At 44.1% G+C, this 22,817-nt stretch overlaps 1 protein-coding gene and 1 long non-coding RNA gene across 2 annotated transcripts in view; one reads left to right on the top strand and one right to left on the bottom strand.

The window, feature by feature from the left end:
- Window positions 1-13,678, bottom strand: part of LOC310745585 — a 106,309-nt gene extending 92,631 nt beyond the window's left edge. The window contains exon 1 of the long non-coding RNA XR_014540185.1: window positions 13,542-13,678. This is a non-coding gene — a long non-coding RNA (uncharacterized lncRNA). The remainder of the gene's footprint in view (window positions 1-13,541) is intronic.
- The window catches only part of LOC310745569 (uncharacterized protein), a 109,096-nt gene that overhangs the window by 1,289 nt on the left and 84,990 nt on the right, over window positions 1-22,817 (top strand). The window contains exon 2 of the mRNA XM_083578387.1: window positions 2,503-2,566. Coding sequence (XP_083434513.1) covers window positions 2,503-2,566 — 64 coding nt within the window. The remainder of the gene's footprint in view (window positions 1-2,502; window positions 2,567-22,817) is intronic.

Below are 22,817 nucleotides of genomic sequence, written 5' to 3'. Positions count from 1 at the left end.
TTGTATTGTTTTAATATTATTTGTTTGCTGTGTCCTGACCTCCTTTGGGAGGAAGGGCAGGATAGAAATTTAATCATTCTAAAATTTGTGTATTACTTGAACTCTCATGCCTACTACCTGGTTACTACAACGGCATGCATTTAAAACAGGCTTGTCCAAAGTCCATTTCGGGGGCCTAATCTGGCCCGCCAGTTGATTTAATCCAGCCCCCGTGGCAGTATATGTCCTGGGGTAAAATAATAATAATAATAAAAACCCCACAACAACTTTGGTCGGCCCTCACGCATCTTTCACTTCATCAAATCTGGCCCCCTTTGAAAAACGTTTGGACACCCGTGATCTAAAATGAAGCTTTTTATACTACCTAGGAACATCAAGGTAGTATACACATGCCTTCTGCACTACAATACTGCCACTGTGCAGACATTATCCTACAGGACTGCAACTAGACAAAATGTGAAGTGCTTTGAACACTTGAACGTGCTATGCAAAAGTTATTGATGATTGTGTACAAAGACCATTTGGCTCTGCCTGTACAAGTAACATCAACAGCGGTAGTACTAATAATTTATTGACGTGTGTAGTGCTTTGAAGTGTTCAAAGCAGGTCTCGTCCAATACATAGCTGCAATCTTTACTGCAGCCGTGTAAGGCAAGTCAGTATTACTATCCACATGTCGCAGGTGGGGGGACCAAGACTGACAAGTGTGTGGCTTGCCTAAGCCCACCAAATGAGTTCACGGGCAAGGAGATGTTCAGAGCAAGGACTTCCCAATTAATTGCTCAGCCTCTTAGTTGCATTGCTATACCAGCTCAAATGCAAGAACACTAAGCAAGATCACTTGCTGACATTTTAAATAAATAATAATAATTATAATAAATTTATTATTTGTACCTCGCCCATCTGGCTGGGTTTCCCCAGCCACTCTGGTCGGCTTCCAACAAAGATTAAAAATACATTAAAATGTCACACATTAAAAACTTCTTTGAACAGGGCTGCCTTCGGAGGTCTTCTAAATGTCAGGTAGTTGTTTATCTCTTTGACATCTGATGGGAGGGCATTCCACAGGGTGGGCACCACTACCGAGAAGGCCCTCTGCCTGGTTCCCTGTAGCTTTGCTTCTCACAATGAGGATAAGGGTATAAATATTCAGAACTTTCCAGATGCAAAGGCAGGTAGTTAACAAGGCAAAAGAGTTTCTCTCAGTGAGTAGAGAGAAAAGGTCCATGTTGAGAAGACGTCTGGAGAATGTAAGATTAGATAAGTGTATATTTCTTCTACAAATTATGAAAAAATGGCTTTGAACATATGAAACAGACCAATAAACCATCTGTTCTGGTGTGCAGCAGTTCAGCAAGGTCCTCTAGCTGGAGAGTGAACCCAGGACCTCATGCAACAGGCAGGTGTCCTATATTTATTACTCAATAATATGTTTACCTTTGCCCAAAGAGCTCAAAGTGGCATACAGGGTTCTCTCCCCTATTTTATCCTCACAACAACCCCGTGATGCAGAGAAGGTTGAAAGAGAATGACTGGGCCCAGGTCACCAAGCAACCTTCGTGGCTAAGGGGAAATCTGTATCTGGCACATTCTCCACAGTCCTAGTCTCTAACCACTATGCCATGCTGCATCTACCACTGAAATAGCCTCCTCCCCCATTTTATGGAGAAGGTAGCTTCAGCTATTAGGAGTAGTTCTAAGCTACAGACATTCATAAAGCTAAGACTATCCCTGTTAGCTTAAGGAGTATGTCATATAAACTGCTAAATGTCACGAGCGTATTTTTTTTGCTTGAATATTTTGCGAGCCTCCTTGCATCTGGCTCTAACCCCAACACGATATGATAATCTTTATTGTCATTGTCCCACACAGAACAACGAAACTGAAAATCTACATCAGACATTCAGAAACCAATCCGCACTAATGTTTTTTGTCTAAATCAACACTGCTAGAGATCTTATTTTTCATGTAGCTGATTCCAATACAGTGGTACCTCGGGTTAAGTACTTAATTCGTTCCAGAGGTTTGTTCTTAACCTGAAACTGTTTTTAACGTGAAGCACCACTTTAGCTAATGGGGCCTCCTGCTGCCGCCGCGCCACCGGAGCCCAATTTCTGTTCTTATTCTGAAGCAAAGTTCTTAACCTGAAGCACTATTTCTGGGTTAGCTGAGTGTGTAACCTGAAGCATATGTAACCTGAAGCGTATGTAACCCGAGGTACCACTGTACTACTTAATGGATAGCTATATTAGTGTTTTTAGCTTTATCTTAATTTGAAGTTGGCAGGGGGTGAGAAGTTTGCTCAACATTTCTAGAATACTTAGATATTTCCTTTATTTAAAAAATGGAAATGCTCTGATAACAAAAGCCTTAAGTTTTCTGACCCTGTCTTATGTACCAGACAGGAGCACATTTTTCAGAACAAATCTGGCATGCACGTGCAGAAGATGTCCGAGGGGACCCTAATGCCTTCTCTAATTGATTGCCCTTTCATTTTTGCAGAACATTCAAAGAACAAATGAGTTCCTCTGCAGCACCAATCAACTCCAAGGAGGCGAAAGTCACAGTGAGTGTACATTGGTTATATGCACTGATGCTCCCATCAGGGTGGTCTTAAAACTGAAACTGCTTGAAGCAGACGATGAGCAAGGAAAGGAATATAGTCTTGGTACTCAGAGCTCCAATACCCTTAATGCTTCCAGGTCTAATCAGTGGGTGATTCCGTTGGGGATTCAATGCTACTCGCGCATGCAGTTTTTGTGCAGCATCCATAGGTCATTGTCCTCATGGGGGGCGGGGAAGCTGCCCCATATTATTTTGCTGTTTTAGCTAGATTCACTGTTCCCGTGGAAAATCCGGCAAAGGAAAAAACCTCCCACAGAAATGGTAAAACCAAATTTTAAATGGAGGAGGGAAATGAGGCAGTATTTTGATGATGATGCTGTGTAGACACTGTGAACATACAAAGCAGCACCAAGCCCACAAGAAACCACTTTATGGAAGCACCCAGTGTTACAGATCAGCTGCTGCAATGGGCAGACTATTGAATGGTCCCACTAGGGCAATTCTTGACAAGAAAGGCACCTGTAAGAATACACACATACACACTTGCACAAATCTTGATCATTTTTTCCAATGGACAGTATTTTCATAAGAGGAACTGTTGGAAAGGTGTTTTATTCTATACAAAAATAAATATTAAGAATAAAATAAAACCCATTTTAAACAAACAGACACGCATACAGCTTTTTTAAAATAAAAAAGGCTTGTGAGACAAACACAAATGCAATTTGTATTGAAAAGAAGTTCAAGCAACTAAATGAGCAGAGTTTCATTAATACATTATCTGTTCTTATTTTATCTGTGTGCCGCCTTGAGTCCATGTTAGGGGGAAATACTCTATCTATCTATCTATCTATCATCTATCTATCTATCTATCATCTATCTATCTATCATAGTTTTACAGATTCTGAAACGTATTCTGGACGTTTTAAGAACTGTGTAAAGAACACAATGGACTCTTATTTAGAGCTCAGCACATTCTGCAATTTCACTGTAAAAGCACCATGCTACGTATGTGCTGGGCACATACCTAGGCATCATGAAAAGCTCAGCATACGCATATTTGTAAGATGCAAGCTTCTAACCCTTGACTAGAGGGTGGCAGGTGAATTAGGGAGCTAGGCCACATTGCTCCAAACAATGGAGCATGCTTCTGTAGTTATCTTAAGGCTAATAGAGGCTTAAAAGCATGTGTAAATGCCTGGTGAGGTCTCTGGTTGGTGTGGTTAAGCAGATTTTCCAATGCTCAGGAGACAGAGTAGCAAAATTTTGCATTGGCGGATAATTTTAAATGGTTTATAATGTCTGGAGCAGGAATGGGAAGTCTGTGGCCCTTTAGGAGTCACTGGACTACAAATTCCATCTTTCCTAATATTTGCTGGCTGGCGCTGATAGGACTCAGAGTCCAACAACATTGTGAGGACCCTGACGAAACAACTGTGCCATTTCTACATTTCTTCTGGGCAGCTATTTTAGGGGATTTTAAAGTGCGCCATCAACAAGCCAGACTCTTGCTTTTCTCTGTTCTCAGGCATGTACATCAAATTATGTTGCACAATGTACGCTGATGAGTTTTGTGAAGCATGGCGATTCCATAATCCTGACAATAATGTTCTGCTAGTTCAACAATCTGAATTCCATTTGGGGTGGGCCAATGAGGAGCACATTATACCAGTGTCTTGGCTTCTGCAGTGAGTTCCCACGGCAATCTAATGCACAATCCAAAAAGCTTAATAGCCTGAATCCTACATTTGATGGATGGATGGATGGATGGATGGATGGATTGATTGATTGATTGATTGATTGTCTCTCAATCCACTCTTCCACTGCATAGCAATGCCCAAAGCAGCTTACAACCTGCAAGATAATGCAATGAAACAAAACCAGCAGAAGAAAAACCCTCACAAAATCTGGTTGACTATATCTAAAACATATCCTAACTAAGCCCAAAGGCTTGCTTTAAGTAGTTTTTGAATGGCAGTCTGAAATGCCATTAGAGAGAGAGCAAGGAAGATCTCTTCTGGCGTAGGTATGCGTAGATGGGCGGGGTATAAATAATAAACTGAGAAAATTGAGAGGACAGAGTCTGGGCACCCTATGGTGTATACCCAAAACTGAATTTGTAAGAAAACTCCAAGCATACTCTTGTGGCCAGAGCTGATGAGGTGCATGTGTATAATTTAGTAAGTGTTCCAAGAGCTACATTTGCATTCATATATCAGGACCATGTTTATTATTGTGTTGTTGCTGTTCAATAAAAGCCACCTTGGGACAGGCTAATCTGAAGGGGAGAAGTGGGGTGCTTGCACACATGAATATGCATAAGCACACCTAACCGTTTCCCAGTCACATCTCTACCAGAATCAGCCCTTCCCAAAGCGCCTCTTGTCTTTGTATTGTTGTTTTCTTAAAAAACCATTTTTGGGCACTGTTCACTGAGCACTCATCCTGATGTATTTGTAGGGAGGTTAGATTACACTGACTATTTAATGAGCATTCATGCTGATTCGTCAGTGGGGAGGTTTGATGGTGTTGGCCAAGCAAATGTTATCTCACACTTTACCATTGCTGGTCTGATGTTTAGGGAAAGTGGCTTTTTGTTGCAGAAGACCTCCAAATTAACTTTAATTGTGCAACCTGAATTTGCTGGAATGGGACTGAATGCCACTCAAAAATAGCAGGAGAGTGGAAACGCCCCTGGGCTTTATTTGTTACCTGCTGTTAAGCGCAATGTGTTTTAACACCAGTTAAGCTGTTTTAGATTCTCTCAACAAATCCTGGGCATGGTAGTTTGGCGAGGGTGTCAAGAACACTAAAGATATTCCTGGCTTCCACACAGAACTACAGTTTGCAGGGATCCCTAGCAAGCAATACGACTGGCTGGACCATTTAAAATCTGTCATCAGTGGTGGATTTGGGGCTCTCAAATTTCAGTTGTTCCCTGCACAGCGCTAAAATTTGCCACCCATGTTTCTCACGCTCCCTTCCACAGCACTGTTGTGGCGCCCCCTATAGCATGGTGCCCAGTGTGGCCGAACCAGTTGTGCTACCCTAAAACCGCCTCTGCTGCTATGTGGAAAAAGCCTTCTTTGTTTCTCTCCCTGTATTGAAGATGTTCCTTTCGCCTTTTACCTGTTATCTGCTCACATTAGTAGTTTGGTGGTGTGAGTTGACTTTTGGGATTACAAAATCAGAACATTAGAAAAAAGAGGGTCTTTCTCCTTTAGAGCTCTAAGTAGATAGTGAAAGTTCTTCATTTTAGAACAGTACCACTATGTTCTATGAAGCTGTTAAGCCGCAGTATTAAAGGGGAAATGGCAATCCACAAAGTATTTGAGGAATTGCAGTTTCCGCCCCCCCTAGTTAATTTAACTTCTGTTACACTGGCAGAACCAATTAAGATCTTTAAACAAAAACTGAATTTTTTAGAGGAATATCTCAAATATAAAGTCTGTGAAAATGAATGCCTTTTCTATCCCACAAGAGATCACAGAAGACTTTTACAAATACATATTGCAACAGAAAATATCTAATTCTGAAGACATTCGCACATTACACTTAAATACATGTCCACCTTTTAAAATGGACAGCTCAAGTTTTCTGCAACTTTCTGGTAAGGTTGTGTCACAGCCAGATCTCCTAGTGCCAATACAGTGGTACCTCAGGTTAAGTACTTAATTTGTTCTGGAGGTCCGTTCTTAACCTGAAACTGTTCTTAACCTGAAGCACTACTTTAGCTAATGGGGCCTCCCGCTGCTGCCATGCTGCCGGAGCACGATTTCTGTTCTCATCCTGAAGCAAAGTTCTTAACCCAAGGTAATATTTCTGGGTTAGCGTAGTCTGTAACCTGAAGTGTATGTAACCTGAAGCATATGTAACCCGAGGTAGCACTGTATTAATACGCCATTCCCCATTTCCATTTGAAAACACCAGTTAGCTATGCGCTTCATTCATTTTCAGCATATGAAAAATAAAATCTCTGCAAACAAAACCATTAACAAATGAAATTCCTCAAAACTCCGAAGTTGGAAGTAACAGGATTAACAGGCATTGAATCAGAGTTTCAATTTTTTGCTTTGACAAGTCATGCTGAAGAGGGGAACTCAAGCAGCAAAATCCAAGGCAATACATTGATATCTTAGCACAGTGTACGGCAACAAAGAGATACATTAAATTTTCCCCCCTGCCTTTTAAAGGTCATGCAAAAATAATGGTTTGTAGACAAGAACTTCCATCTCAGCCATTTTACCAGACAAAAGGCAGAGAGCTGAATACTGCATTGGGCCCCACCCAGCTCTGCCTATAACCGTTTTCTATTTTGTAACATTAATGCATTACAGCTTCTCAACTGATTCTTCATTTGTGCGCAGCTTTTTAGCATATCTACACACACACACACACACACACACACACACACTTGTAACGCAATCGTGCACACCAATAAAAAGCATCAAAATTGCAAAGAGAGGGCATTGCTTCTCATTTTTCAACATGCAAGGTAAAAAAAAAATGTCACTATAAATTTATCTTAAACAGTCTTGTGGCGCAATCCTGTGCACATCGACTCAGAAGTAATTAAGTCCAAATGCCTGTAGCAATCCTACACAATGGTACCGGGGTAAGTGCCATCAAACTTAATAGGGCTTGTTTCTGAGTAGAAACCTAGGTGTGGAAGTCACCATTAGAAAATACTAAGCTAGCTATCGTCCAAACAATTTTCAAGCAGTTTTTAAAAAGGCCCGGAAGTAAATTAAAAATAACACAGCAGTTACATTGTGAAGGTTTTGTTGCTGTTCTCCCACAGTACATCAGGTGCATTAATTTCTTTCAGCATGAGTAGGCATTTTTAACAATCAGAAGGAAGCGTGATGTGTCTGCTATGAATCCTATTACACCGCTTAATATTATAAGTCATATAACACAGACCATTGTGGACAATGAAAAGGACGAATATGTTGACACTGATTATTTCCTTTCCTAACTCTATACATGAAGAAACACAACTATGTATGTTCCAATTTAAAAATACAAGGCATGCGCAAAAGGGGGGCGGGAATCAAGTAGTCGGCGCAAACACACCGGCCTTATCGTTGCTATTTAATCAGGTGACATTCTCACAGGGAAAAAAAAAGCCTTAAGAATTTTTGAGTTGTTTTTATTAGAGGTAATTAAAATAAGATCCATTGATCTTTGCCTCCTGCAAACTGAAAAAACCGCTAACAGCAGCAGATAATGGGTGTGAAAACCTAAATAAGTTTAAATTAAATGTAACACATGCACTTAAGACAATTTCCCAAAGACAATAAAATTCTCCTGGGTTGTTTCCCCCCCAGCTATAGATCCAGGTCTGACATTCCAATAATTGCCTAGTTTTGGGAAAGTGAAGCACCGTGTACACATTTATGCACTACTTGTGATTAACCGCTAGAATAAGAGTTCCACCATAACAGTGTTACACTCCTGTAAGAAAAAGCATGTGATTTACAAAAATTGCATACCACTTAATAAAAAAAGTCTCTGTACGTGGTTTCCATTTTTAAATAAAACACTTCAATAATTTCCCCTAAAAACTAGATAAAAGCCAAGACAAAGAAGAGCAAAACTACATATCACAAATAAAACAGATCAATGTAAAAAACCCAGAAAAAACAACAACCCAGAGGCCGATCATGCAGTTGACGGACTTGGGTCATAATGTAATTTGAACAGACACAACTCACATATGGCTCTCTCTGTTTAAAACTGTGATGGGAAAGAGCAGCTCAAATATCCCTGGTAATGGTAGTTTTGTGAAAGGCACCATTATAAAATTGTCCGCAGCTCACCAGGATACGATCTTCAGAGAAAGTCATGGCAGTTAAACTTGCATAAAGCCAGAATGAAGTTGCAGTGTAGATGCGGCCATCCATTCTCGCTGCAATCCTAATCCCACACTAGCTTAGGACTTTAGTAAAACTGATCATATATATTTCCTGTACATGGATTCATGACAGGGGCTGGAATGTTCATTTGGATTACAGACACAACTCCATCTGCTCACCTCAGATAACCTACGGGCACATTTGGAATTTGGAGAAAGTGCCAGGGGTAGCAACCCTCCAAGCTGACCCTTCTTTCCCCAGACAAGCAGAGCGATTTTTTCCATGGGATCTGGGTAAAAGCGAGATGCAGTAGAATTGAACTGGGTCCTGTCAAATGAGCATGGCTTTTGGAAAACTGCCATCAAAGTAAACCTCGCGTTGGTGTTGTTACGGGCTGCACAACAGAAAAACTACAGATCCAGTACTTGCCAGCACCATCCCTCAGTCTCTAAAGATCACAGATTACCCTTGCCAGGTCCATAAAGGAAGAGAGGAAAGGCTGGCATCCAAACATAAATGAATGAAGGGGTGAAGGGGGGCATTCTCAGCCTTCTAAGAAACATCACTTGTAATCTAGCATAAACAGGTATTAGTGGGCACACCTGTGCCTGCAGGTGCCATGCTGGCAACCCTCACTGTAACACAGTGCAGCAGATTTTCATGTTTTTCATTCAGACATCCACCCTGCCAGGGATGTCAACTTGAATAAAATATTGGGGAGGGGGCTAGGTCAGCCCCACCCCACATAATCGATCACATGGCATGGCACATGCACACCATTTGAATGGCAATGCACATTAACTTTGGGGGCGGCCCCCTCAAATATTTTATGGGGGTGGCTGAAGGGCCCTCGGACCATAGGAGTTGGCTGCTATGGCCCCCACCATGAGATATGCCTGACTGGAATCCAAAAGGACAATACAACCAGCTATGAGCACCCAAGGAGCCTGCGAGTTCCTATTTCTCAAAAAGCAACACACACACACACACACACACACAAATATTAATGGCACATAGCAACCTGCTCTTAAAAGGAGTTCCTGATATAACATGCAAGCCTTCTGTTAAAAAAATAAATAAAATTAAACCCATAAGTTAAAAGTAGCAATCTGGATGCCAGTCATCATCCATAAAGATTAAAAAGCCAGCTTTGCAAATAAGCCCACAAGAGCCACTGACTAGCCCATGAAAGCAAGCAAGCCACAATAACAAAAAGGACAGCATACCTGACTGCATATACTTGTCATGTGAAGAGCAACCCTATGCATTTTGACGTCCATTGAGTTAAATGGGACTTCCTTGGGAGTAACTGTGCACAGAACTGCAGCCCTATTCACACACCAATGCAACATGCGGTATGCGTTCCTCGCACCCTGACAACTCTCCAAATTTTACTCATCAGAGGAACCAGGCAAGTGTCTATAGAGCAGGTGTGGGGTAAACTTTGGCCCTCCAGATGTTGCTGAACTACAACTCCCATCAGCCCCAGCAAGCAGAGCTAACGGCCAGAGGCTAAAGTGGAAAGAGGCCAACACATGCAACTCTTGCCTTTGCATGAGAGGACATGTTCAAGCCCCGCAAAAAACAGAGGTTCCTACACTTACTCAGCCCCCATCTTTCCATCCAGCCAAGCAACAGGCATCGCCGCAGATATAGGGCACATTCCATCCAAGCAAAATCACTTAAGGAGGTCATTGGCCCAGGCCAATTCCCGCTTTAAAGGCAGATTTGAACAACTGTTGCTTTTTATTTTCAAAGGAAGAAAGGCCATTGTTTCTTTGACCCAGCGTGCCTTGTTGCAACCAGTGGTCTTTTGCGCCAGGCACAATCTACTTTAATTAAGTCTGCAAAAAACAGCTCCTCCATTTTGTCTCAAGGCTGGTAGCTGAATGCAGAGTTGGGCTTCCAACAAGCCTAGCAACATCTCTCTCCCCACCCTGCTCAATCTTATTGCTTAACATCTAAACTGAAGATTCCCAGTGCGCTTAAAAGCTTGGCCACCACCTTGTGATTTTTGGATGGTCCTAATAAAGGCATTATTGTTTTGCTATCCAAATTTGGAACTTGTGTGTTTGCTTCCCCAGTGTTAGAGGGGGAGCTTAAACCCCATCAGCACAGATTATTAACAGTTCTTGTAGGCTTCCGGAAAAGCTAGCAGGATTTCACATCGCTTTGCACGGCTAGTTTCTCTTAACAAATGCTCTCCGCACCGAGCCAAAGCTTAGTTAATATAAAATTATAGGAGACAAGCTCAATTTCTGTACTGCCACAATTCAATTGCACCAAGAACTTCAGTTCTTGGATTTGCTGTGTCAGTTCGAAAAGCTAATTGTTTATTCTGCTTGAATGGCCATTTAGCAATAAGGTGGGTGTTCTGGAATGCTCCAGTCCGAAATCCTATGCACATATTTGCGAGACAACTTGAGGAGCCATTTTGTTCTGGAACATTCTTAGGCAGGTATTACGGGCCAGAAGTTAATCATTTTGACACCAGCGTTCCTAAGGCACTTTTAATGCACATGTTGTCAAGCATCTTGTATCCATCACACTTCTAATTATCCCTCAGGTGGCAGCTGATTTTGCCCCGCAACCAAATGTTTTCTCCTCTGTTTTATATCAACGCTTAAAATTGACAGTTTTGGACTCTCCATTCACAGCATATCTTTCAATACCCTTTAATGCACAAACTCTGCAAGGAATTATATCCGAAATTACATTATTAAAGAACACTGTAGTATTGAGAGCCTGTAGAAAATTAAATCCTGACAAACAAAGCTTCTGCTTCTGCTTTTGCCAAGTGAATTCTGAGAACTTCCTGTCCTCCCCAAAGAAACAAAAAAGACAAATGCCGAGAATTCTAGCTAAAGCTAACCATGATGCAGGCTGTAACTGACTAATACCTGTTTTTTCCAAATGGTACCCATTCCTTTCAGTGCACCAGAGTCCGCTATACACCCCACATTCTAAAAACGGGCTCTAGTGTTTTTAACTAGGTTTTTAACTGCCTGATCCTAAACATTTACAAAGCGTTAGACCCACTGTGTTTAGCAAGGCTTGCTCCCAAGCAAGTCCCCAGTTCAAGGCCACCATAAAAGTTCAGTTTTATCATCTCAATGCAGGATCGGAGAGAGAGAGAGAAAGAGAGAGAGAAAGAGAGAGAGAGAGAGAGAGAGAGAGAGAGAGAGAGAGAGAGATCTACTGTGATATTTTATCAGTATTACCCATTGAAATAGACTCTCTCCAAAATTAACTTGGTCAAATGGTCCTTACAGGTTCAACCCACACGCATTAGCTTATCTGAATCTCTGTCTCATTCAGTTCTCCATCCATGCCTAGATTTTGAAAATATTACAGGAACGTATAACTGTAGTTCCCACTGCGATCAACAGAATTCTCAGTTTTACTAGCCTATGAATAATCTCCTTCCTCCGCCCCAAACATCGCACACCACTCAAATAGCTTACCTTAACTCTGCTAAGAGTTAAACATAAGTGATTGCTCTTTTAGTAACATATCCTACAAATCAGAACCCAGTTAATGAATGTCTCTTTGCTACCCAGTGATCATTGTCAAAGGAAGCTCAAGCCTTTTAAGTTTCTTCTGCTCTGTATTTTTTCCTACAGTGCCCACCATCATAAATACACGTACAAAAATGTCACCATTCTATGGCTTTAGTGTGGTTTTCTACACAGCTGAACAAAATTTAGGGGTCATTCTGCGCCACTCCTTCTCCAAGTTTCCACAGGGTATCCATTTTCATCATTAGTGGCAGGGAGGGGGAGAAGTAACTTGATGAAAGGAAATGTTTTTGCTTAACCAAGGACAAACTTGAATCTCTGAGAAGGACACATTCACTGGGCGTTACCTTAACATACTGGTTTGTTCCACAGCTGCCAATTTTGCTGGCAAAAAGTACAGTCTTTGGCTATCTCTAGCTTCATTGTGGAACCAGCAATTGTGCAGTCCAGACAGAGCAATCACGATATACAATATTGGCAAAAAGTCTCGCTGACACACCCATTCTTGCACATCCCTGGATTTTCACCCATTCCCCTGGCAGATCTGGCTTTCCAAACATATTAATAACCAAACTGTCAACCCTTAATAAGAGTTTCCTTAGCCAAAAAGTAAGCATTCTGATGTGACCTGGTCTTTTTAAATCTATAACTTTCAGCACAATCCAATACAAATCTACTCAACGTAAATTCCACTGAATTCAATGGGGGCTATTCCCAAATAACAAGACTAGGGCTGTAGCCTCAAGCTAGGAAACAAGCCCCATTGAGCTCAGAGGGATATATTTTGAATAGATACATATTGGATCACATAGTTAGTACTCCCTGGTGCCTCCTTAGTCATAATTCATCTTAACTGCCTAATTCCACCCCCACCCTGCATTTGAAAGCTCTCCTTTTTCGGTTCCATCTGTATTTCTCATTTTTTTGACACACACAGTTCTGTAGCATATGAAAAACCCAATTGCCCATATGTGGCCTCATTAAAAGGGGAATATTTCCTCCTTCCATTTCCTAAATACAGAGATCAATATGTTAATAAAAAACCAAATATGATTTTTTTAAAACGTCAAGTAATCCTAAAATGCATGTGCTACACACCAGGCAGGCAAGGGGGAGAGCCCATATCCATGTACATAAATGTTTTTGTTTCATGTGGTTAGAGCGCATGAACTATCCCTCTCCATTTTTAAATATCGTATGACAATAAAGTTCTACAACCAAGCCACTCACATTTGCTTTCCTGTGACATTTAGCAAACAAAGGTCTACCTTTTTAAAAACAAAAAACACTATTTTTGTTTAAAATAATAATAATCTAAAGATCTCGTGGCTTCTGTGGGATCCTGTTCAGCAGCGCAACATACCATCTTTTATCTTCCCATATATCCTTTGAGCCAAGCACCCCGTTCCCCAAAGCCACGCTCGTTTCAGGAGCCCTGCGCCACCCTCCGCAAAAACCAAGCTCGTAAACCAACGGGAAAGCCCTGCAAGAAATGGGCCAGGGCAGTGCACCCAGCACAGCAGCATCTTCCACCTGCCCGCCGCGGAGAAGGCTCTCTCCCCTCGCAGCACCAAGAGAAGCTGCCGCTGGACCGACTCACCTGTTCATGAAGGCGGTGGCTGCACAGCTACCGGGACTCCCTCTCTCCGCCGCCGGCGCCCGCAGCTTCTGAGGCTTAGCGGCCACAGATCGCGCAGGGGAGGGGCTGCGGTGTCACATACCAGACACTACCATTCCCTCCTTACTTATGGGGGGGGCGAGGGGCGGCGCGCCTGGCGATCAGGTGACAACAGCACTGCGCCCTACACTGCAGTGCCGGGTGGTTCCCCCGACGTGGGGGGGCGGGAGGAGGAGGAAAAAGAACGCTCAGCTCCGCCGCGTTCGGCATTGGAACTCCTCGGGTATATTAGCATTCCAGAATGGGGAGGGCGGCGGCGGCGGTGGCAGCAGCTGCACGTGACTGCGCCTCTGCCCGCTTGGCTGCCTCTCCCAGGCGATTTGCGTGGATTCCGGCTCCTTCCATTGATCGGCCGCCTCTCGCCTTTCCCGTATATATATATATATCCTTTCGCGCATGGTGGGGGAGGCGGGGTGGGGGGTGGGGTGAGCCCGGGATTCGGATGCCATTGGAAGACGGGTGGCGATCCTTGCTGGCTGCACAGCTCTCCCTCTCTGCGGGCAAACGGCGGCATCTCCGTCAGGGAGAAAGGCCCAGATTTTCTATATATATTATTTAATTTTTAAAAAATGGGGTGGGGTGGGAGGACCGCATGACGCGCGCGTGCCGGGGAAGGCTACCCGAGACGCGTGTCAGGTTCCCTCCCCTCCTCCCTTTCCGTTGAACATATTGCAAGACGTTGCAGACTCTCCCCCACGCCCGTCTACCAGGGTTTTGCTTTTTAAAACATAATCGTTAATTTTTATGCGATTTGCCCAAATGGGTGGCCTGGAAAGCTAAACCACGTAGGCAGGTGGAGGCCGGTTTTGACAGCAGTTGCGGGGGTGCGTGTGTTCCTTCCTACTTGAGCCACTTGTCGGCTGCATGGAAGTGGGCGTGGTCCCGATGCTTTAAAAACCAGCTCCCCCACCCCCCAACATAATTAATATTTTTAAATCGCAGTTCTAATCGGGAGACTGCGAAGTTCGTAATACACACACTTACTTAGGAGTAAGCCTCGTTGAATTGAACGGGGGCTTGCTTCCGAGTAGGCGCGCGTAGGTCGGGGTTGCATATCTCTACTTGATGGGAGAAATGTGCTTTCCGAGCGCGCTGTGCTGCCCTCCTTGGTCGCAGCGAAGACGAACCAGCGACTGGGAAACATCCATTTCCCAGCATTGCGCATTAGATTGGTTTCGTTGCAGCGGTTGTGCCAGAAGCAGCAGAGCTATCAAACCACTGGCAGTGACTGGAGTTGAAAATTGCATTTAAAAATCGTTAGTATAATTTGCTCTTATTTCCTGTGCTTGCACAGCAAGAGGTCCTAAGGAGTACAAAAGTGATAATTATTTCTGCAAATCCATATGCTGCCTTCTTTCATCTTTCCAGTATGTCAAACCCCATACACAAGGTTCTGCTGTTCCCTCCCTCACCTTGGAGTACAAAAGGCAAATTCAGAAATGATGGTCAGAAGTCATGTTCACACCATAGGTTCTTTATTGGCCAGGATGTTTTTCTGTCTTGATTTCAACTGAGAGATTGTGACTCTAATAATGCCTCACCCGAAGATAAATAAACAGGTTTATCATTGCAGTTTGGAAGGCAATGGATTTCCTACACAATTATAAAGAACAATGCAACTCTAGCGGGTGCGGTTAATGGCATCTAGTAGATGGCTGTCATTTTTGAGATCTCTGATCTCTCCACTCACCAAGCCCGATCCTTTGTGTATGGGGAAATTAATTTCTTTTCCATTTTGGCATTTTAAATAATATTACTCATATGCAGAGAGTGCTTTTCTGCTTGGAAGGTTGAGCCTTTGGCCTTTAATGTGTGTGGTAATAAAACTCCGAAGCTGTCAATTGTGAGACCTGGGTGAGGCCAACGGTGACAACAATCAGCAGTGATGGTACAGTAATGCACTCTGCACATACTCATCCACTTTTCATTGTTCCATCACATGCTCCAGGGCTGGGCCAGGCCATTGCAAATGGGCTCTGGGGCTTTGACCCAGCTCAGATTGTTCCCTGTGGCAAGCATGATGATGATAACACAATATTCATTCTGATCCCACACAACGTAATACATAATGTGGATACTGGCAAAGGAAACCAGGTGTACATTTGCAAAGCTAGGCAGGGTCCGCTATGGGTTTTTTTTTAATGGTTTTAACACCAGGAACTGCACTGTGATTCAGAACCTTGCCTTCAGGTATCGTGGCCCCATTCACATAACAAAATGTGGGTTCTAGAATGTGGAGAAAGCAGGCTGCCAAATAATGGCTGGATACCATGCACGTTTAACTATGTTCAGGGAGGCTTATCCCAGGAAAGTGTGCATAAGCACACAGTGCAATCCTCTACCTGCCTAGCCTACGCAGGAGAAACCCTGTTGAGTTCCATGGGATTCACTTCCAGCTGTTACTTAGGACTGCAACTTGGAATTGTCATTCTGAAAACGTTGCAGTTGAAATGCCACGTGGTCCCGTCTTATCTACAGTTCCCGAAGGCCCTGCTAGCAAAGATGGCGATGCAGCAGCAGCAGACATACAAATCAAATGCAAAGGAGGCGGAGGGCAGAGTCGCTTGGACCTTAGGGTGGCATCTTTTCTGCCGACCCCGAGACAAGCTGGGCCTGCTGGGTGGAGGCCCGGAGGCGCCCACGTGGCGGTGTGCATCGCTCGGGCCTGCGACAAGGCTTGCTTCTGTGTGGGTGGGTGTATGCATGCATGCGTCTGCCGGCGTCGTTTTCAAACTGCCCAGGATGGTCAATCGAGCGAGGAGGAAGTGGAAACAAATGGCCAAGATCTGTCAGTGCTCCGCATGCCCTGCGGCCTTTCCGTTTATTAGATTAACCCTCCCCCCACCCTTCTCCGGTCCGGCGCGCGCGGCCTCTGCTGGAGAGGTTGCAGAGTGTGTCTCCATCCGGCATATCCTTTGCAAAACGCTTCCGCTGGGTTTGCAGCTAAGCTGCCCCCCCCAGCCAACCTGGGGGTAGTGGGGGGTGGAGAGAGAGAGAAAAAAAAGCCACAGATCGACGGACCTGATAGAAGACTCGTCGCTCCCCCCCCCCCTCTGGAGCGCGGAAGGCCTAAGTGGGCGCACGCTGGCGCCGCGCGACGAAGGCGCACGGTTATAAAGGTCATGTTAAAACAATTGGAGCTGGCGGTGCAAGGAGGGATACGGTGAACGCCTGGCTTGGAGCGCGCATGCTGGGGTGCGGGGTGGGACGGGTGCGCGCTTGACTATTAATCATCCGTAAAGATAATTGCTTTTCCTATCTGAAGAAAATGCAGCCTCTGAGCCCTATATGGCATTACCTGCGTTCCCCCCCTTTGTCTTCCTCGTGGAAAAGAAACTGGACGCTGCAAAAACACGTCTCCTGACGCTGAATTTTAATACCCGGTGTATCAGTCACACGTCCTCCATTTGCGCCAATGTATAAATACCATGACTTGTATATTAATGCTTTTATCAATATGTTCTTCTTGTTCGCTTTTAATGGGACCAGCATGTCAATGGCCGGTAAAGCTCTTCTTCAGACCAATTAAAAGCACCCCGGATTGGATGATTATATTAGTACTTGGTGTGGGGCGATCGATATTTAATTGCTTAAGCAAATAACAACAGTCTTTTTTCCATGCTGAACATATAGCAGGGGGTGTAATGACTTTTTGCCCCTGCTGCCTAGATATTTATGGGGGACGCATCTCTTTCTGCTTCCGCAAAATGGAGCCGCCACCGAGCACGCAAATTGCGAGAAAAGTTTCTGCGCGATCTGGGAGGCTCGGCCCATGATCTTCGTGGGACTTTTTTTACTGAGTGGAAAAGGCCAAGCAAGCGAGAACATGAGCTGCATACATAGGAGGAGAAACCGGGCCGTCCTGAGTCGAGTCTCTTTTAAACCGAGGGGAATTGTGCAAGAGCGCCGCCGTTTATTTCAGTGGGGTGGGGGCTTGCGCGGGAGAACTTCCCGCTGCATTTAGGCGGATGATCCTGTATCTTTGTACGTCCGTCCATCCGCGCTCAAAAAAACGAGGAAAGGCATTTGCCATTTTATTGTATAATATAATTATATCTATATCTACCTACCTATCTAAAACAACTACACAGACACACAATGACCGCGGTGAGATCTTGTTTCAAAAAACCACGTTGGTGTTTTCAAGATTCCGTTAGAATATACTGATGGAAAATAGGAGTTTAGAGTATGGCTGGACTTACTTCCGTTTTAAATGAAATCAATACGTGATGACGAGTCAACATTATTAGTGATTGAGGCCAGTTCCTAATCAGAAGTAAACACGGACCGACGAATCAATAAAGGGGACTTTTAGAGAAATTCCGAAACCTCAGCAGCTATTAAAGAGACTTTTAGAAAACTAGCGAATTCGAGACTATTGACCGTCAGTATATTTCGGAACAATTGTTTTTAATAATAGCAACTTAACCTTCGCGCTACATAAGTAAAAATCAAAATATTTTTATCTTGATTAATAAAAAGGAACGCATAGAAATAGTACAGATAGCCAACATATGAGAAGCCTTTGTTTGGGTGACTGATGTAAGATTAAAAATAAATACGTGCAGGGACATAACCCAACACTGTAGCTAGTGGTAAATCCCAAAACGAGCCAGATATCTGAAAATTGTAGTTCGTTTCGACAGCATTGGGCTGAAAACAAATACTCAGAGCTAAGTGTTTCTGATCAATGAAGACATCACGTTCTAGCTTCGTTCTGATCTCTCTGAATGACAGCAGAGATTGGGTTTGGCCGTACTACTTGGATAAATTGGGCTGCAAATTCCCTCGCTTTCCACATAAAGTTCAAAAACAAGACAGGCAGAAGTCCAAGGGGAACCACAACATGCTGATTCAGGCATATATTGATGTGATCTGATAGGGCTGGATCCTGGAAGGGCCAGCTGGCGAGAAATGAACGCGCGGGCGTGTTACAGTATTTGCAAAGAAAAGTATGTGTGGCAATACCTAGTACAGTATCGCCCGATCAATCAATCACTTTAAAAAAATCGTTCGTGCAGAGATGGGCACAAGCCTATTTCCCCACCTTTTTGAAAGGAGAGAATCCATTAGTTAATAATACTGTACCAGTAATAACGCTAAAATTATTTTCCCCCCCTCCCGGAAAACGCCCAGACTCACTTTGAACCGCACCTTCACCTTACGTGTTATATATTCAGGGTATTTTTGTTTGTTTGTTTGTTTTTAAGAAAAATGAAACGATTCTGTTCAAAGCAGCGAGAAAGCGTCGCATTGCTTAAATGGGGTCGGTTATAAGCCATCAGATCTGATGGCAACAAATCTTTAAAACAAACCATCCAGTCTCAAAATGCCAGTCATTGAAAAAATAAGACTACCGAGGGTTTGCAATCCGACACACGCAGTGAATGACCTGCAGAGCCTGCTAAACAAACCTTCCCTCTGCTTTGTTTTGTTTTATAGCAGCTACACAGTTTGGTCTATTAATTTAAACGCTAACAGTGTGCAGGCAAGTATTTTTGCTTCATTCTACACCAAACCCATGCCTTGTTCTGCTGGTGCCGGTTGCTTAAATGCGCTTTTTTAAAGGATTGTTTCCAGCAGGCAATGCAAAGTGTTGCACACCCCCCCCATCCCGCCTTCTTTCAGAGCAAACGTTCTGCAGCAGGATGCTATTGTGTTACTTTTTATTATTATAGCAAACCTCGCGCCTCGCCTGCTTGCCTTGTGCTAGAGCCACGCCCAGGCAGCCCTCGAAAGGCGCATGGAGAAGCGTCACCAAAACCCCAGACCAGCCCCGTCGCAGGCGTTTGAAGTGCGATGGGGACATGAGTCCTGTAAAAGAATCCTCATCAAAACAGACCCTCCAAGTCTCTGCTCTCCGGATCTGTCCGGATGAAGGGGGTAGGACTCCTCCGCACCCCCCTCCCCGAAAACTTTTTACTACCGCTTTCCGCTTTCAAGTCAAGCCCTTTTGATGTTCAAACGCCCAATTTGCACCTCCTCGGCTTAGACAGAGGAGTTCCTCCACCCCACCTCCGCTTTTTATTAGAAATGCAGTCAGATCGTGATAGGATTTATTATTTGAGCTGTTTTCAGGCTATGTGACTTGAGAGGAGATACGATAGGCAACTTCAAATATGGCAAGGGCCGTCACGTGAAGATGGAGCAAGCTTGTTTTCTCCTGCTCTGGAAGGTAGGACTCCAACCAACGCAGTCAAGTTGCAAGATAGGAGATTCCGACAAAACATCATGAAGAACTATGGGCAGTAAGAACTGTTGGACAGTGGAACAGCCCAAATCTCCTTTGGGAGATTGCGGACTTTTCCTTCCTTGGGAGTTTTTAAGCAGAGGTTGGGTGGTCATCTGTCATGGATGCTTCAGCTGAGATTCCTGCCTTGCAGGGGGTTGGACTAGATGACCCTTGGGTCCCTTCCAACTCTACAATTCTATGATGGACAGGAGCCACCAAATCATTTGAAGAGAAAAAGAATGGCAGAGAGGAGGGAAGTATGTGGCGCTGAAAGAGAGAATGTGAGAAAAGTCCACACTACTCATAGGAAAAGAGGCAGGGGAATTCTGGTGTGCCTTTCTGAATACTGATGTTCTTGGGTGCCATCAGTGTCCTGTTCCAGGGTCCTCAATTTGCAGAGCTAAGGGTGCAGTCAATGGGTAGGGTTGCACTCCAGTGCGAGGTGGAAGAAAATCTCATTCAGTGGAGCTTGCTTCTGAGTACAGTGGTACCTTGGGTTAAGTACTTAATTCGTTCTGGAGGTCTGTTCTTAACCTGAAACTGTTCTTAACCTGAAGCACCACTTTAGCTAATGGGGCCTCCTGCTGCTGCCACGCCGCCAGAGCACGATTTCTGTTCTCATCCTGAAGCAAAGTTCTTAACCCGAGGTACTATTTCTGGGTGAGCGGAGTCTGTAACCTGAAGCGTATGTAACCTGAGGTACCACTGTATAGCTAGGTTAGATAGAATAAGGCTGTATGCATGGGATGGATCGAATAGAGTAGCATTTGTTGTATTAGTCCATAGACCATAGCAGAAGGCTGCCTGGGAACTCTGATTCAAATCCACTGGTAGGACTATCCCAAACATGTCTACTCAGAAACGAATCCCATTGAGTTCATTGGGGCTTACTCCCAGCTACATGAATATAATACTCCAGCTTCTGTAATGAACTCACTAGGTGGCCGCAGACAAAGCCACTGCCTAGGAAGGTCCATAGCTCAGTGGTAAAGCACCCGGTTTGCGTGCAAAAGGTCCCAGGTTCAATTCCTGGTGTCCCCAGGTAGGCTGGGAGAGACTCCTGCCTGAAACCCTGGCAGAGAGATGCTGCCAGTCAGTGTCGACAATATTGAACTAGATGAAGCAATGGAATGACTAAGGAAGATTCCTATATTCCCAACTCTTCAAGAGGCTGGGATGTTGTACAAAGCAGCGAGTGAGAGGGATGTGGGGAAAGCACAACAGCCAGGCTGGAGTCATGGGGTCTGCATTTGAACTCAAGTTGGGGGATTGCAAAGCAAGGGAAATACTACTAGATGTTTGCAGGTATCAGGTTACAGCGAGGATTCTGGGAGGAAGCAGCAATATCTGATCCCCGTTTTTAAAAACCATTAAAAAAAGACCAGCTGTAACTCAGACCTGTCTTATGTGGGTGGGATAACCAGTTTCCACTACAAAGGAATTCTGGGTTGTCCTCGGTTGATATTTTCACTGGTGATCTCTTAATTTCCTTTCCCATCTTATTCCAATTAGGATCAAAATCAGCCTTCTTACTTCATACAGAGCCATGCTTTTGACATTAGCAGCTAAAGTATCACGCTATTAATGGGAGCCCCCCCCCCCCGCGCCCATGACCACAGCAATTTTCACCAGCAGATGACTGCTAAGGGAGTAAATGACCAAAAAGGTTTTCCAGTAAGACTGATGAAGAATCAAATTACCAGCTCTATTATTTCACTCATGTTATCAATTTCTGCAGCTGAAGAGTAGCTTTAATTGCCAGCCGTGAAACTAGACAGGAATGCTGTGTGCCTGTATGTGAGGAACAAGAACAAATGTCTTGGTTTCTAGCATCGCAAGCCAAGCCTTGCCAGACTAACCTTCTCTGCTAAAATTTAATTTACTAGACAGAGAAAATGCAGTTGGATTCAGCTTTAGAATTCAGCAAGGCATTCAGCCTAGCCCTGCTTGTCTGTCTCCTTGAATTAAAAGTAATTGCTATTAAGATGGAAATATAGTTGGCTTAAAAAACACACACCAAAATACCCTACCATTGGCTGACAACCACTGATTGTCAGAAAAAAGCTCTCCAGCAAGATTCTGCAGAAATGAGATCCAAGCTTGGTACCAATCACTCTTTTAATTAGGAAGGAGTATATCTGTCAGGTTCTCGCCCTCCCAAGATCTGCTGACCACTGCCCCATGTGGTGAGTTACAGTGGTGCATGTTCTCAGAGAAGTGTCAGGAACTGCTAACCACTGCCCAATGTGACAATGTCACTATAGTTTCTCAGGCAAGGACCTTCCAGATTGACTCTGCCCAGGCTGGCTCTTCTCCTCCTGAGCGGGAAGGAGTACAAGATCTTCCTTCTGCTTTGCTTGAACAACAAGCTAGCAACAACCTGAGCTCCTGCCTGTCTCTTGTTTCTGGTTTTGCTCTATGGTTATGACTCTAATCTTGTTCTGCCGGTTCTGCATTTTGCCTCCATTTGGATTGTTCTTTGGGCCTGACTCCAAATTCCTGGCTCTAAGCTTGCTTCAGGTGGCCCAAGAGCAGGGTTGGCGCCTGTCTCCTTTATAATACAGGATTGTCCCGTATTTCAAGGCAAAATGCTACGTCCTGTATTGATACAGATTTGTCTTCTCTCTCTTGCACCTTTTGTCAAAAGGCCACAAACTTGTTTGCAATGTGGCAGATCTTAGGATCCAGTCCACACCCCAGCGCACATGATGTAGCACATATGCATCTGGGAAGGCATCTGAATGTGCAGCCGAATGCAGATAATATTCCTCAGCACTTCATTGTCCTGCTGTGTGAGGGAAGATTGCTTCAGCAACATTGCTCTCCTCTCCTGTCATTTCCAGCAAATGGTATTCAGACTGCCTCTGACAGGAGAAGTTCCTACCAGCCAAGCACTCGTCGTCTTCCACCTTGGCCCTTGCTAATTTGTTTGGAGTCTTGTACAAACCCTAATATTGCAACCTTGA

This window comes from Podarcis filfolensis (genome assembly GCF_964270895.1).
Source record: "Podarcis filfolensis genome assembly, chromosome: 12".
Classification (NCBI taxonomy): domain Eukaryota; kingdom Metazoa; phylum Chordata; class Lepidosauria; order Squamata; family Lacertidae; genus Podarcis; species Podarcis filfolensis.
Note: the sequence above shows the minus strand (reverse complement) of the source record. Positions and strands in the feature narration are given on the sequence as shown.